This window comes from Genypterus blacodes, unplaced genomic scaffold (genome assembly GCF_046128005.1).
Source record: "Genypterus blacodes isolate CSIRO-AG114 ecotype Tasmania unplaced genomic scaffold, CSIRO-AGI_Gbla_v1 ptg000185l_1, whole genome shotgun sequence".
NCBI lineage: Eukaryota > Metazoa > Chordata > Actinopteri > Ophidiiformes > Ophidiidae > Genypterus > Genypterus blacodes.
In genome coordinates this window covers 2,381,130-2,395,101 of record NW_027466986.1, presented here as the reverse complement: position 1 = coordinate 2,395,101, position 13,972 = coordinate 2,381,130, and the positions used below count along the sequence as shown (strand labels likewise).

General features: G+C 43.8%; 1 protein-coding gene across 1 annotated transcript in view; it reads left to right on the top strand.

Annotated features, from left to right (window-relative positions):
- Positions 1 to 269: 269 nt before the first annotated feature.
- Positions 270 to 13,972, top strand: part of fam184ab (family with sequence similarity 184 member Ab) — a 47,963-nt gene continuing 34,260 nt past the window's right edge. The window contains exons 1-7 of the mRNA XM_076168046.1: positions 270 to 362; positions 2,377 to 2,616; positions 3,314 to 3,397; positions 4,377 to 4,628; positions 6,713 to 6,848; positions 7,367 to 7,548; positions 13,123 to 13,308. Of these exons, the coding sequence (XP_076024161.1) occupies positions 285 to 362; positions 2,377 to 2,616; positions 3,314 to 3,397; positions 4,377 to 4,628; positions 6,713 to 6,848; positions 7,367 to 7,548; positions 13,123 to 13,308 (1,158 nt within the window). The 5' untranslated portion in view covers positions 270 to 284. The remainder of the gene's footprint in view (positions 363 to 2,376; positions 2,617 to 3,313; positions 3,398 to 4,376; positions 4,629 to 6,712; positions 6,849 to 7,366; positions 7,549 to 13,122; positions 13,309 to 13,972) is intronic.

Genomic DNA, 13,972 nt, shown 5'->3' with positions numbered 1-13,972 from the left:
TGCTGCCTGCAGAATGTGTTTGTGTTGAGAATTGAATTGAATATCTTTGAAATATCCGAATCAACAAAATCAAGGGAACAGAAAAATTGTATTCATGTTGCTGATTTGGTATTGTTTCATGTTAGGCCTCATGTCATGGCTGCATCCCCCAACATAACACTACAACAAACGTCTAACTCAGCCATGTTTCCTATTTGATCCAGTACAAGAGTAAGATCAGCGATGAAATGGACCTGAAGAAGAGAATCCAGTCGCTGGAGGACTCCATGGAGCTCCATGACAGTATGAAGAGACAGGCCCTTGCTGAGTTTGAAAGCTACCGGCAAAGGGTGGAGGACATGCAGCTCTGCACTGAGGCTCAGGTAGTGTCACGTTTCACCAGGGAACAAAAAGGTGAGGGCGAAACTGCCCTCTAACGGTGATAAGGGTCAAAGGTAACAAGGAAAAATACACCGACAGCAAAGACAAAACAACCAGGTAAACAGAATTCAGGACCAAAACAGGGATAACTAATACTTCAGACACTAACCAACTGGGCAAGTAGGGAAAACACAAATCCTGGAGCAAACAGCAAACCAGAGAAAACTAAGGAAACACAGATACATCAGAGAAAACACAGAACACAAGGAGCAGACTTGCACAAACTAGAGCTCATGGAATACAATGACAAACCAGACGGGAACCAGAGAAGCATAGACACAGACCAGGACGGGACACAGAGATGGTGGGGGGGACCAGGAACATAACCAGGACACCCCGGGCTGATGACAAAGGGAAACAGGTGTGGACGATGCGACGGGCGAAAACAATCAGGCAAACAAGACTGGACACAAGGAAGGAAGCAATGCAAAATAGACAACAAGAACAGGAAATATAAAACATGTAGGAGATAACATGTAGGGAGAAGGACAGAGTGGTTTGTAGTAAGAAGTGACAATGGCTGGATGTAGGGTCACATTTCAATTACCAGTGTAGAATATATGCGGTGTGGTTTGGTTTGGTTTGGTTTGGTATAAAAGGCAGCAATACAGGAAGACAATAAATATTCAAATTAGACCCAAAACACATCAATAAAAATCAATAGGATAATTGTATTATTTACAAACCCATTGTGTGCACCAAGTTCGATTACAATAGAATTGAATTACAATTTTAGTCCTTTAACCACAAAGTTCATAAATGACATATGAGTGTGACACAAATAAATGACAAGAAAATCCACCAAAACTTGTGTTAAGTGAATTTGGAGACATTATTACAGGTCTGATGACAGGGTCAATTAGAAGAGACAGTTGAAAGACTGCCACACTGTGGACAGCAAGGTGTTGAAAATGAGCCATAGCAGACACATTTCAATAACATCAATAATGATATACAGATACAGAAAGATGTACAACAGTAGCATCCTGATCCAGTAGTTCGGGCAGTGAGGTGAGGAGACAACGGTGATGCAGTCCTGAGGAGTCCTGTGTTACTCAGGTTGAAGGCACTAAATGGAGCAGAATCATCTGCGTATAGGACCAGGTCCTTTCTGCTGGCCTGTCTCATGTCACTCATATAATTTGTAAGTACTGTAAAGACTTAAATAGTGACTCAAAAAATACTCCCCATATTAACCTCAGTTAATTTTCTAATTAGCTGGCACTGAAGAAAAACAAAGAAAAAAATGTATTTATATTTTTTTGTCACTTTAAATGATTTCTTCCCATCAACATCACCTCCTGCTGCATATTGCTGTATAACGTCCAAGAAATCAGGTCTTAAAGCTTCATAGGTGTCATTTGAACTGGCGTAATAATTACTAGAATAATATTATAAAAAGCATGTGTATTGACAAAAATCTATTAGTTGAGAAGTTTGAAACGTACCTAAATACTTAAAGTCAGATCACTTCCTGTGTGTCAGATTCCTCATGTGACTGATCTGGACTCATCTTACAGCGTCTGACTGAGATTTGATGATTGAAGATCATCTCTTCCTCAGCAGGACTACTACGGGTTTGATTGGTTTCCTGTTTAAATGCGTCTCATGTCTGAGATTCCTGTTATTCCTTTAAACTTGTTTATGCTTGGATTTCTTAAAGAAAGACATTTTGGCTCATCAACATTGCTTCAATCTGATTTGTTGGAATATGCAAAGAGTTGACTGGGTCATCATGCATTAGTATCAATAAGTGCCCAATTGGTTGAAGCATTCCTATTTCTTACATAATGTATACATACTTAAATAATGTGTTGTATGTTTGGCTCTTGACTTGCAGCTCAACAAAAAGGCAAAAACACTGCCCAGCTCGCACATGGGTGGAATCCATTGTGTAAGAATCTACAAATCAATCCACCATTTAGCTTAGTTTTACACTCCTGTCTTTCTATGTAGCACACACAGCGTGTGGTATCCATGTCAAGGGAGGTGGAGGAAATGCGAAGGTCCTTTGAAGACAAGCTGCGTACGTTCAGCCAGGCCCAGACCCAGTTTGAGCAAGAGAAGAAAGCTGCTCTGGAGGAGCTGAAGGCTCAGCACAGACAGGAGGTCCAGGAGCTTCTGCGTAGCCATCAGAGCCAGAATGCAAACTACAGTAAAGACCAGGAGAAACTGGGACAGCTCCATAAAGCTGAGGTAAACCACTGACAACAGCAGAGCACATGGGAAACTACAGCAGCTCCTTAAAGCTGAATGACAAAAGGGAAGATCAGAAGGAGCTAGGCAGCAGTGATTCTGTACACACATCTGTCTGGATACACATGTTCTGTCAATGTGGTCTTTCCATGCTCTTGTCACCAGGGAACAGATGTGGTCCCATTGTTGGGTTTGCACAAAACAAATGCAAACTGGCAGTGTTTTCATGAAATTATGTGATACAATAAGGCATTGCGTTTCTCATCCCACCACATTAAGATGAGATGTTAACCCCGTAGAGCTCGTCATACAGATCCTGATGCAGTTGTCTGCACTGTTGTTTCCTTCTAGTAAAGCTATAAATTATATTTCTCTGATTAAATTCAGGTAAATCTCAGTTTCCTCTTTGCTGTGGAGGCATCTGTTAGGTGATGACGATGATGATGATGATGATGATGATGATGATGATGATGTCATGTCCTACATTTACCAGTCTGTGTTTCCGCTGCAGTTTTTAACTGAGTCAGCACAAAGTCCACGTCAGTCAAGATATCCTCTACTTTTTCATTTATTTATTTGAGACTCAATTACACATTTGAATAATTTGCAAATCAAATTGTACAAAGTCCAGGTTAGTGGAAACAAATGTGATGTTGGGAATTTAGTGATCAGGTTAATGTAAGCTGGTGTGTTACAGGTGGATTCTCTGACAGAACGGGTGGAGGAGCTCAAACAGGACAAGAAGAGACTTGTTGAGGAATATGAGGCCAAACTCACCAAGGTACTGAAACCACAACAGGCTACATTAATGACATGTACGTAATGTGAACAACTTGGCAAGGTCTGTTTCGGTTGCACGCCTGTCACAAATGATAGTGGTATGTTTGTGTGTGTATTTAATATCCCCTCCACCTGCTTATTGTTTTCTTTATTTGAGACAGGGTGAGTAGGGTGGCGTTATTTCTAGAATAAAGAACATCAGCGCAGCTACAGACTTGTGTTTGAATTCGACATAGCGTGTCAGACAGAACACCCTACGTTAGCCCTCATAGCTGCTAATCCTTTTGTTTTTGATAGTCGCAACTATCACTAGCTACTATGTCGTGATATTCTATCCATGTTTAGGTTTAGGAATGCGCACGTTCTCCCCATATGTTTCTTTAGCTCCTCAGCTTTCCCCTTGCCATTCAGAATAGGTGTTAGTTGAGTTTTGTCATGGCCTTATCCAAGGCCAAACCTGAACCCGGAGTTCGTCCCTGGGGGTGGTATTGTAGCTGCACACTGATCCTAGTAGCCTATTTGGGCCGGATGCAGAGGATGAATTTCTCAAGAGGGAACGAACTAAATAATTTAAATCTAAAGTAAATGTCAAATGAAATTAAAAGTCTCCTGCATGCTATTTTGATTTACCAGGAGAGGAAAGAAGTGTATTTTCCATAACTGCAAGGGGAGAACTGTATTTTATTTAATGTATATGTTTGTATGTATATGTTTTATGTATATATGTATATATATATATGTATATATTATATATTATATATTATAATTGAAAAATAGCTTCCCTGTTATTTGAAATGATTGGACATATCATTAAAGAGAGGTAACAACATCCTTATCTTGACCTTCTGCTGATTATAAGAGTGGGAAAGTAGAAGTACAGTAGGTGAAATTTAAAGAAAGCCTAGGTGTTAATATGATGTTAATATGTAAATATGTTTATTAATTATGTTAATTTATCTGTTCATTATTTCCATGCTCAGGCTCAGGCATTTTATGAGCGTGAGCTGGAGGCCATGAAGCGGACCCAGCAGCTAACCGCCGATAACTTGTTGGCATGGAAACGCACAGAGGCCGAGTTGCGGCGGGAATTTCAAACCCAGGAGGCAGCACTACAGAAAACGCTTGGAAAACTGAGGGCCGAGTTGGCCAGAGTGACAGAGGAAGCTCGGGAAAACCGTGAAAAGTCCCACAAGCTTCAGTCATCTCTCACCACTGCAGAGAGCACCGTCAAGGTAAGACACACACCTTGTTACACTCTACACTCCTGATGTCAGTGCACATGTCAGTGTTCTACTGTTGAATGTAGGTAAACCTTATCTGCAATCAAATTAATTTAGACGCTTTTAGTGAAATAAAATAGTGTGTATTGTAATGCACTCCTCAGTGCTGTATTTAACATCCAATGATGACAGAAGAGAGAACTGTATTTCCACAGAGCTCTTTCTATAAGCTTGTGTTTGTTTGTGTGTCTGTGTGGCAGAACACAAAGAGTATAGCAATATAGTTCTCAAATCACAATATCTTTCAAAATTATCGCAATATGATTTTTCAACAAAATTTGGCAGCCTTATATTGATTACTGAGATCAAATCAGAATGCAGGCCTGGCAGTCTGCAAGTGTAACAGACAGACGTGCTTGCACCGCAAATGACACACTTGACACATTTGTCAAAAATAGTATATTTTTATTGGCTTGGCTATTTTCTGCGGTTATTGTCAAATCCGGCATGCAATTGCTAGCCTGTTACCATCCTCTAATGTTACAGTGTCACTGACAAAACAAAACTTGACAGCAGAGTCATGGGGTCATGCGGGATGTCTGTGAATTTGATTGGATAGAAATTTAAACAGGTTTACCAAGTTACGTTGTCTTGTCTAATTTATGTCTCCTTTGAACCTACTGGTAGCTCGCGAGTGATGTGTTGGAGACCCCTGTCTTAGGCTCTCCAAACTGAAGTTATGCCTTGTAGCTGTTATAGGTTAGATGACAAAGAACTTGCTAAGGTTGCATATTTTCATCTCTGAAATTTTGTCAGTTTCAGACCATTCCTCAGCATGACAGATGCTGAAACTCTAGTCTTTTAAGTTACTATTACATGGCCTTGCTCTCTTATGTCTAACTAATCTTACCACCTTTTATGTTATTGGCCATGCTGTAAGATCTCATCTAGGTCTTGTTGCTATCCCAAAAACAAAGACGAAATGTGGAAATAGAGTGTTCTCATCTATTCTTATCTTATTTCCTTTTCTTTGGAATACATTTAAAGAACTAGTTAAAGAGGTAATCTTGCAGCTGTTATTGCTGATAAAAAGTGTAAACAACTCAATTGAACTTTATATAGCGCTTAATCACAACAGAGTTTATCCCAGGGCACTTTACATACAGAGCATTTATAGAAACCCAACATTACCCCATGAGCAAGCACTTGGCAACAGCGGCAAGGAAAAACTTCCCTCAATGGAATGGAACCTCAGGCAGAACCGGGCTCTAGGTTGGCTGCCATTGACCAGTTGGGATTTTAGAGAAAGAGAAAGTGCGGGAGAGAGAGAGTGAAAAGAGGCACAGCAACAACAACAACAATAGTAAATATGTTGGAAAATAGCAGGACAGGGGGTTTATCCGTATAGGACAGGGTCTTCATCTATACAGGACAGGCTACCACAACAACCTGTAAGACGAGAATGCACAGACAACTCTGGGGAAGAAGTACGTTTAGTGAAATGCAGTAATGATACAATGACAAGGATATGCAGATAGAGATTGGAGGAGGAGAGCTCAGTTCATCAGGGGAAGTCTCCCAACAGTCTAAACCTCTAGCAGCATAACTAGGCTGTAACGACCCCAACTATAAGCTTGATCCGAAAGGAAAGTTTGCAGCCTGTTGTTCCTCGTCTTCCTAGAGACCTCTGGACTGGCTAAGAAATTCATATGTGAATCATTCGTTCAGAATTACATTTCTGTGCCATGTTCTCACAACGTCCAGCGGCCATGGCTTCCTGCTGTTTCAATTTCAATCTACTTGTACCTCATATTGCCTACCTTACTTCAGGGTCTACGAGAAAAGCTAAACAACACCAATAATAATAGTAATACAACCTTCTTTCTTTATTTCTATCTCTCTCCTTTTCCCTCTAAAATGTCCTATAACTGTATGTGCACTGTCATGTAAAATGTTTGCTTCAATAACAACAAATAGTAAAAAAATTTAAAAAAAGAAATACATTTCTAACCCAGAATATTCTATTAATAATATATCAATAAAACAGTATATTTCACTACATATTAAATGGATTTTCTTTCCTCTCCTCTGTTTAGGACTTAACCAAGCATCTGGATGAGGTGACCCAGAACTCTGAGATTGTGGAGATCCGTCAGAAGGAAGCTGAGTGTGAACTTGAGGCAGCCAGAGACCGTGTTCAGCAGCAAGCTACTGAAATTTTGCTCAAAGCCAGTAAGACTCTTCTGTTTTGTTCTTTTCTGTTCTGTCCTCTTCTCATCCTCTACTCTGAAGGAATTTCCACAGCATCTGTATCTACAATACATTAATAACATAATCCTGAGCACAAGTAATGGAGCCCTGAGTGGCAGAGGGCTCATCAGACCCAGTTTAAAGCAGTGTTTTAGGGTTTGAAAACGAATCCAAACAATACAATAAAACTATTTTCTACTCCAAAAACTTAACGTTTGCGCGACACAACATTGTTTGTGACCATGTGCTTTATACTGTATTTATGATCACATCTCCTGACACTATGTTCCTATACTTTGTTCTTCCCCTCTTTACATCAATTATAGATAAAAGCTTTTGTGTCTGATTGATAATCTGCAACCAATTGAAAATCTTAAATAGGCAAACAGCAATTAATTAAGTCTACATGAAAACTACAGGACTGAAAACATTCTTTCCACATTGTTGTACTGCATGTTTCATTCCTGTTTTGTCTCCCTGTGTTCTTTGTGATTTTGCAGGTCACATAAGCAACCTTCAGGCCACACAGATGACCCAGGAGGCAGCCATCAGGGACCTGGACAACGAGCGAAGTCGTCTGAAGGACAAGGTGCTGAGGATGGAAGAGGAGAGGGAAGCCCTGCAGAGCCAGAGCCACGCGCTAGATGACCGCCAAAAACAACAGATCCAGTCCCTGGAGAAGGTGGGTGTTGTGTGTGAGTGTTGAACACAGGGTCAAGTCAAGTAAATTTTATTTAAATTGCCCAATATCACACACAATGTCTCAAAGGGCTTTACAGCCCCACAACATCAGGAAAATTCCCAACCCCACCCTAAGCTCTCTGGGAAGACGAGGAAAACCCCCAGAGAAAACCTTAATGTATAAGGAAAATAGGAAGAAAGATCGGATAGAGGCAATTCCCTCACGAATGGCTGGGTGTGCAATAGTAAGACCCAGAGGGACTATGCAAATGTAAAAGGTACAAAAAAAAAGGCAATCAAGGAAGTTCACACAAACAGTCATCATGCATTAGTGAATAGCAAGCAAGACAGAGATGAGGGAGAGAGAAAGGGAGAGAGTGAGAAAGAGATAAAGAGAATGATATAGCACAATACAGTGCAGTCTGATTACTGAGAGTCTCTCACCTTGGGCAGCAATTCATGCAGGTAGTTAAGATAAGATAAGATAATCCTTTATTCGTTCCACAATATAATAGGGAAATTCACATTGTTACAGCAGCAAAGTGGATAGTGGAAAACAATAAAGGGCATTAAAAGAAGTACAGAAGTACAACAATACAATTAAGTACAAAAATTGCAAATTGCACATCAGTGATATTGCACTGTGTGATCATTAGCCTGGGTTTACTGGTAGAGGTGCTGATTGAATAGTCTGACTGCTGTAGGAAACTCCTGTAAGGGATGGGATAAGTTGTCCAACAAACATGACAGCTTGGCCATCATCCTCCTGTCCCCCACCAGCTCCTCAGAGTCCAGAGGGCAGCCTGGGACAGAGCTGGTCTTCTTCACCAGCTTGTTCAGTCTCTTCCTGTCAGTGGCTGAGATGCCACTGCTCCAGCACACTGTTCCATAAAAGATGGCTGATGCCACCACAGATTCAAAGAAGGACTTCAGGAGAGCCCCTGTGCTGCAGATGATTGTGTCGGACTGACACTGCTGAGTATTGAGGACGGTCGGTGAGGTAGTCCAGAACACAGGCGGAGTGATGGTGGTCCACCCCTGACCTCTACAACTTGTCCCTCAGAAGCATGGGCTGAATGCTGTTAAAAGCAAACAATTGCAAAAAACATGATTCTCACCGTGCTACCAGCCTTTTCCAGTTCCACCTGCTCTGTTGTGATGGACATGGTGTGGCAGAGGGGTTGAGAGTCCCTACCTGGTGTTGCTGAGGGGGAAGGGTGATTACAATAAACAGGGCGAGGACGATCCCCGGGTCTGGGCCTCTGCTGGAACGTGCGGTGTGCCCGCTTCAGCAGGGGCTCCTGGTCAAGCTCGAAAGCTTCTTTCAGCCAGGCTGCTGCGGTGGCAGTGTTGACGGGGGTTTCTTCTGGTATGCCGATGATTCTTATGTTGTTGCGACGCGTGTAGGCGGCGAATTCTTCGCATTTGTTCTCCAACTTGGTCAGCGCGGCTTGTGCAGCAGCCTTGGAGGCAGTCAGACGGGATTCGATGGAGGCCTGTTGACTTCTTATAGCTTGTTGCTCGGCTTGGACCGGGGCCAGAGTGGCTCCGATCGTCTCCGTTTCATGTCTCAGCGCCGCTTGGGAGTTTGCGAATTCTTGTCTCAGCGCCGCTTGGGAGTTTGCGAATTCTTGTCTCAGCGCCGCTTGGGAGTTTGCGATTTGTTGTCTCAGCGCCGTTTGGGAGTTTGCGATTTGTCGTTTTCCGCTAGGGAAGCGATGGTCGCCACTGAGGTCGCGGTGGCGAATAGCAGCTGGCGCTGTTTACCTCCCGGGGATTTTTTCAGGCTCAAATTGTTTACTTTAACAACCTACTAGTGCAGGATTTGTTGGGGAATCTTCGGTCAAATAATGTATCGGTAAAAACTGTTAAATAAACGTTAAAAAGGAAGCACTTTTGGATGAGATACTGCGGGAGACTCATTGGCAAGCGTCCTACTCCATCCGTTGCTCAATAGCGCCTCCCCCCGTCATTAGCCTTTTGGTCCAGATGCACACTACAACAGCTCATGTTCTTAAGGATCATTCATGGTCCATATTGGTTTACTCCAGAAGGTCTTCTTACGTTCTAAGTATCAATAAAAACATAAAAATAACTGTTTCCATATTGCTTTGCTTGTTAAATGATGTCTCCTAAAAGCTAAATTGCTAGAGATATAAAGTAACTTTGAGTTTTCCATGAAAGTCACTCTTTACTGTGACCATAGTCATAAACCATAACATTTTAAAGAAAACAATGCACTTTACGTCTTGTTATAGAGAGATGTGTCCATCTGGTGCAGATGAAATGGAGCATAACAAAAGTAACATTTTATTGTTGACTCTTCCCTTCCTTGCTCTCTAGGCCACATCTATTATCCATGGATGTATTTGACTCTCTTCCCTCAGTCGTGGGTCTTAGTCCCAGTCCTCATTGATAACAGATCTACTTTCTTTCTACCTCTCCCTTTTGTGATTGGCCGAAGCGGGTATATATGTTTTGCCAATCAAAATCTGGGAGGCACCAACTCCTAATAGAGTGAAGTACTCTGATATCCTTGGACTTAGACTTATAAGAATGCTTTCTTTAATCAAATGAACGGCACCTGTCTTGCACAGCCTAATGGGCCTCATGCAGATAAGATAAGATAGGATAAGAGAGATAAGATGAAATGTTATTATCCCGAGGGAAATTACTGTGCAACAGTTACAGTACAGCATAAAAACAGATCCCTATGTCCCCACCGTCCCACCTCGACCCGAGGTAGCTCATTAAAGAGTCCGTTGGCCACAGGGAGAAAGGATTTCCTGTGGCGCTCAGTAGTACACCTGGGGGGAATGAGTCTGTTACTGAAGGTAATCTTGTATGAGGCCAGCGCCTGGTGGAGAGGGTGAGAGTCTTTGTTTATGATTCTCTGTAGCTTGCTCAGCATTCTCCTCTCTGACACACGCTCCAACGAATCAAGTTCAGCCCCCAGGACTGAGCTAGCCTTCCTGACGATCTGATTGATCCTGTTGGCGTCAGCTGACCTCGTCCTACTGCCCCAGCACACGACCGCGAAGAAGATGGCACTGGCAACCACAGACTGGTAGATCATCCTCAGCATGGTGTTACAGACATTGAAGGATCGAAGCCTCCTCAGGAAGTAGAGTCGACTCTGTCCCTTCTTGTAAACAGCCTCAGCGTTCTTAGACCAGTCCAGTTTGTTGTCCAAATGGACTCCCAAGTATTTGTATACCTGCATAGAGTCCACAGTCACCCCATTGATGGTCACAGGTGTGGGGGGTGACTTCTTCCTGCGGAGGTCCACCACCAGCTCCTTAGTTTTGTCAGTGTTGAGCTGCAGGTGATTCAGCTCACACCACTTGACGAAGGAGTCCAGGACGCCTCTGTGCTCCTCATCCTTCCCCTCGGTGATGCAGCCCACTATTACAGAGTCATCTGAGAACTTCTGCAGGTGTCAGGACTCCGAGCAGTATTGGAAGTCGGAGGTGTACAGGGTGAACAGGAATGGTGATAGGACTGTACCCTGAGGGGCCCCAGTGTTGCACACCACAGTGTCAGACACACATCCCTGCAGTCTGACAAACTGCGGCCAACCAGTTAGATAGTCCACTATCCAGGAAACCAGGGGAGAGTCTACCTGCATCGCCGACAGCTTACTCCCGAGCAGGGCAGGCCGAACGGTGTTGAATGCACTGGAAAAGTCAAAGAACATGACAATCAAAGTGCTGCCGGGTCTGTCCAGATGGGCGTAGACACAGTGAAGCAGGAAGATGATGGCGTCCTCTACTCCCAGTTTTGGTTGATAGGCAAACTGGAGAGGGTCCAGTGACGGTTTGAGCAGGGGCCGAAGGAATGACAGTACCAGTCTCTCCAATGACTTCATCAGGTGGGACGTCAGCGCCACTGGTCTGTAGTCGTTGAGGGTGCTGGGACGTGACTTCTTCGGGACCGGAACCAGGCAGGATGTCTTCCACAGCACCAGGACCTTTTCCAAGCTGAGGCTCAGGTTGAAGATATACTGCAGGACTCCACACAGCTGGCCTGCGCATGCTTTTAGGATCCTTGGGCTGACTCCGTCAGGACCTGCAGCCTTACCTGGGCGGAGTCTGCACAGCTCTTTCCAGACCTGCTCTGCTGTGAAGAAAGGTGTGCCGTGTGTGGTGGAGGGGACAGAAGTGTTGTGTGGTGTGGGGGGAGGCTGGGTGTGGCTGATACTGATGGGGCGTGGTTGGGTGTCTCCTTCTGCTGACTGGCCTCTGGACGCTCTTCATCTCCTCCCTATCCTCGACCCGGAAGGCTCTCTTCTTCTCATTCAAGAGGGCCATGATGTCTCTGGTCACCCAAGGTTTGTTGTTGGGGAAGCAGCGCACAGTCTCTGTGGGAACAATACTGTCCACACAAAAGTTGATGTACCCTGTTACACAGTCCGTGAGATCATCAATGTCCTCTCCATGCGAGTCACAAGGCACGTCCCAGTCGGTAACCTCTAAGCAGCCCTGCAGAGCCTCTTCAACCTCCTGTGACCATCTCCTCACTGTCCTTGTAGTCACAGGCTGACGCTGGACGAGAGGCTTGTACATGGGCTGCACTTGGACCAGGTTATGGTCGGACCTTCCCAGTGGACGAAGGGCCACGGAGCTGTATGCCTCCTTAACATTGGCATACAGCAGGTCCAGTGTTTTGTTGTCTCTGGTCTGACAGTCCACAAACTGCTTGAACGTGGGAAGTGTCGCTGCCAGAGAGACGTGGTTGAAGTCCCCAGATATTGCAATGAAGGCGCCCAGGTGTTGATTTTGGAATCTTGCAACCGATGAGTGGATGACATCACTTGCGATCGACACGCTCGCCGAAGGAGGAATGTAAACAGACAAGAGGACAACATGTGAGAACTCACGCGGCAAATAATACGGCCTAAGACTCACAGCGAGCAATTCAATGACTGGGCTAAACAAATGTTCTTTCATGCCAATGCTGCCTACAATTGTCTTCACAACATGAAAAATCCAACATCCACATTGGAAAAGTGCAACAGCATGGGTGGCATGTTCTCGTGAACAGGGTGAAGATGACTTGATGAACCAGAGGTGAAACAAAGAATGAGGACTGAGAAGCATCTTCAGACTTCTAGTTTTAAAGTCGTAGAAGTACTAACCTATTCGTTCTCTAATCATGTTACATTTTTACATTTTTCATTCGATCTGTACCCTCAGTTTTTAAACTTTGCGTCCGATTTCAAAAATGCGCAGTTTCCACTGGACATGCTCCACCTGTGGGTGTATAATATTATTCGGTGCATTACCCAAGGCTAAGTAACTTCTACATAGTGTAATAACTTCTAGGTCTGTTGTAGGTCAAGGTGTCTTGTCCTTAAAGTAGTTTGCTAGTTTCCTTTGCTGTCACTTAGTAAACTCTGCTAGCATGAAAGGAGGATGCAGCATCTATGTACTGTATATATGAGCTGGAGCTGTGTTTACGAGGTTTCATCCTATGTGCATCAAATGATCTGTGTGTGTGTGTGTGTGTGTGTGTGTGTGTGTGTGTGCGCGCGCGTGCGTGCGTGCGTGCGTGCGTGCGTGTTCATGCGTGCCAGACCCTCCATGAGGAGAAGGTTTGTCATGAGAAGGACATGAACAGTGTGCGCGCCCATTACGAGGATGAGGCTGGCCAGATGAAGGACAGCCAGGCTCGAGCTCTGGAGGAAGTAGCCAAAAAACACAGACTGACCTTGGAAAATACTCTCAGCAATGCCGAGAAGGACAAGAACCGCCTGCTGGCTGTGAGTACACGAACACACACACGAACACACACCGACACTGTAAAACTCTCTGTAAAAATTTCTATCTGACTCTTATGTGTCAGATTCTCCTACTGACCCCACGAACAGTGATGATAGTGACGAGTCCCTCCAACTTTTAATGATAGCAGAATTCAATGCAAATTCCACAAAAAGCTCCCAATTTACCTCATCATGCGCAAAGATGAAATCATGCGTGATGAAGCAGAGAAATGCATTTGTCACGGAGCAGACTGGTGCATTCAGAGCTGGTCCTGAAGTGCATTCACACACACTGTGTAAAGTCGATGTGACGATATGGATCAATGGTTGATTGATGAATTTAAAGATTGGTAGCTTAAATATGTGTACAAACAATGAATATGAAACATGTTAAAGGCAAATGAGTGAGAAATAAGAGGTTAACGTTCAGTGTGTTTCTTTATTGGCATTTTACATACTGGGGTAAGGCTTAGAGCAGGGCCCATTACTGCAGAGTGTAGTCTCGGGATGAGGGGCTTTCTCCCCAGACAGACTGTCACAGATGAATGAAAGCCAACAGTCAACAACTAGTGTGACTAGGTTGGGAGTCACATCCACTGATGGCCAATTGAGATCAGCTGATTAACGCTCTGTCAAGCTAAAGAATATGGCTGAGTAAGTCATA